A 2,806-nucleotide genomic window follows, 5' to 3' on the forward strand; every position below is an offset into this window, starting at 1 on the left:
GTTGGTAGAATAAGATATGATATATTCTGAACCCGTATTCGATCCTATCCACAAGCAAATTCTACCCGCACTTATCATATTTGCAGCAAATTAGATAGACAACTCTACTCGATCAAATTAGGTAAGGTTATATACCTGCAAATAGAGTATATATTATCAGCCTTAATTAAAAAGCTATATATTTTTTTTATAAAATATAATAATAAAAATATTTTTATTTTTTGTATATTCTTATTTTTCTAAAATAAATTTTTTAGTATATATATATATATATATATTAAGAATTTGATAAATAAATATATCGTTTATGTAGAATATAATTATTTTAAAGAACTTACATTTCGTTATTATTAGCAGGGATAAAAAAATTATTAATTTCTATTTGTAGCTCTTTATTAGTAGTGGAATTTATTTAAAACTTTATAACTTTTTTAAAAGTCTTTTTTATTTTTATGCATATATAAATTCTTTTTTTAATTGTAGTTACTAATAAATTTAAGTATTTAACAAATATTATTAAACATAAAGTAAAAAACATGTGGGGCCTATTGATTGCAGAATTCTAACTTTATGGATCCCATACTGATCTCATATATTGATATATTAGTTCTATTACTTGTGTCATTGATCGACACGTGGTTTTTAAATATGTTGAAAGAATCTCCTTTCTACACGGTAACAAAACCCTAAAACAATATTTTAATAATATAATAGTTATTTTAGTTTTTTTTTTCTTCTAGTTATTATATTTAGGGTTTATTATCACGTGCACCACGGTATCAAACTACTTTGCTGTTTATATTTAATTGATCGATTTAGAAAAGTTTTATAATCTTAATTTATGCAATTGTAAAACAAAACTATATCTAATATCCCGTCCAATTTATACAGTTTGTTAGAAATTCAAGGCAATCTAGTAGAGTTCTATTTAAAACAAATTAGTGATTAGTGATCTAACTCTAGACAACCAAAATCGGTTGATTTATGTGATTTTCAGATTTTGATCAATATGGATTAGCAATTTGGATTTCATTGAATTGAAAAGCCTGCCAATTAAAAGGGCCCATGGAGATGCTAATGAAGTAATGATGAAACCTGAAAACCTACATATAAATAGCATAGAATAGATTGATCGATGTAGCAAGTTGCAACATAAACTCAAATTCAAAGTGAGCAGCTTGGGCTGACGATATGCGGATTGCGGAGAGGAAAGCACCGAGACGCCTGGAACTGGTCAGTTGTCCCACGGCAAGAACGCAGCTCTTAACAGACCTTCCGGAAGAGACAATAATGGAAATCTTGCTGAGGCTTCCCGCAAGGACGCTTGCTTCCTTAAGGAGCGTTTGCACTTCATGGAGAAACCTAATCTCCGCCCCCGACTTCACCTTCAACCACCTTCGTCGTTCATGCTTACTTGATCCAACTTTGACTATTGCCTACAGAAATGGCCTCAGTTGCGGCAGTATCAGTCTTCTCTCCGTACACTCAATCTTGGACAATGCTTCCGAGCCTACTCAAGTCGATTACTTCAGGGAACAACGCTCCTACGAAATCATTGGTTCTTGCAATGGATTGTTATGCTTGGCTGATGAAGATGCCTACCATTACATGCATGCCATCTTGTGGAACCCCTGTACCGGATTCACATTCGAACCTCCGGAAATCAGCGGTGAAGTCCGCTTTTGTGGCTTTGGTTATGATTATCTCAGTGACAGTTACAAAATTTTTGCAACTACATGGAAGCAAGGGCCATCTGATTTTGAGTTTAGTACCAGAATTTATACATTTGGGCCAACTTCGTCGTGGAGAAAAATTGATGATATCCCATTAGCTCTATGTGGTTTCCCAAGTGACCACCCTCGTTTTGCTATTAATAGGAAAGGGGAATTTTTTCGTAGTAGCAGATTATGCACTCTTAATTGGAGTGTTAAACATGTGGTTCTTTATTTTGATTTGGATAAAGAGAGTTATGGTCATTTTCCTCTGCCTGATAGTGAAATAGATTTAGATCATAATTTTCCAAGGGGGTGCACTCACTTATGTGTCTTGAGAAACTGCCTTTCTTTTTGTTACCAGGATAGGAGAACACGCCAGTGGATTGTGTGGCAGATGAAGGAATACGGAGATGCTCAATCTTGGACTAAATTGGCAGTGATTTCGGTCCATCCAAAATTCACTTATTCAAATTTAGATCGTTGTTTACAACCTCTTTACATATCGGAAAGTGATGTTCTTTTGGCATTTTATCCATTTTTCGGCATAATTTCATGTAACTTAAAAAATGGGAGCGTAGAATTTCCTAAGATTGACGGCTTCAACACGAGGAACCATCCTTTTCATCTATGTATCGGGTACAGGATAGCTTGTATCCACCATGAAAGTTTAGTTTCACCAAATGGTCTTCAAAGCAACTCATCCAAAATGCTGCGCTTCATCAAACCCAAATCCAAGCTTATTGACTCTTAAAAGCCTATTTGCGCCTTCTTTTGATGAAGTCTTTCTAACACTACCAACTTGGTTTTTAATGTTATCGAATTTATTTATCTTAGTACTATGTTTATTTTTCAATTGCAATTTATTTCTTTAAGATAATTTGTTTGTTCTTCTTCCTGTTCTTGTCAGATAATTCTTTTGGCACTTTAATTTGTGCACTGATGAAAAATTGTAATCGGATTAAGACAAAGAAGCCGAATTTAAAAAAAAAAGTTTGAAGGAATATTTCTTGTTGATGTAACAATCAGCTTTTTTTAGATTTTACCCCCACCCCCATTCTTTTTAAACTCATTATAAGCAGTGTATAAAAAAA

At 33.3% G+C, this 2,806-nt stretch overlaps 1 protein-coding gene across 1 annotated transcript; it reads left to right on the plus strand.

Moving 5' to 3' along the window:
- Window positions 1-1,191: 1,191 nt before the first annotated feature.
- LOC112770529 (F-box/kelch-repeat protein At3g23880-like) lies at window positions 1,192-2,466 on the plus strand. The gene has a single exon (XM_025814872.1). The coding sequence runs from the start codon at window positions 1,192-1,194 to the stop codon at window positions 2,464-2,466; it is 1,275 nt and encodes a 424-aa protein (XP_025670657.1).
- Window positions 2,467-2,806: the final 340 nt, after the last annotated feature.

The sequence above is a fragment of the Arachis hypogaea genome, chromosome 18, assembly GCF_003086295.3.
Source record: "Arachis hypogaea cultivar Tifrunner chromosome 18, arahy.Tifrunner.gnm2.J5K5, whole genome shotgun sequence".
NCBI lineage: Eukaryota > Viridiplantae > Streptophyta > Magnoliopsida > Fabales > Fabaceae > Arachis > Arachis hypogaea.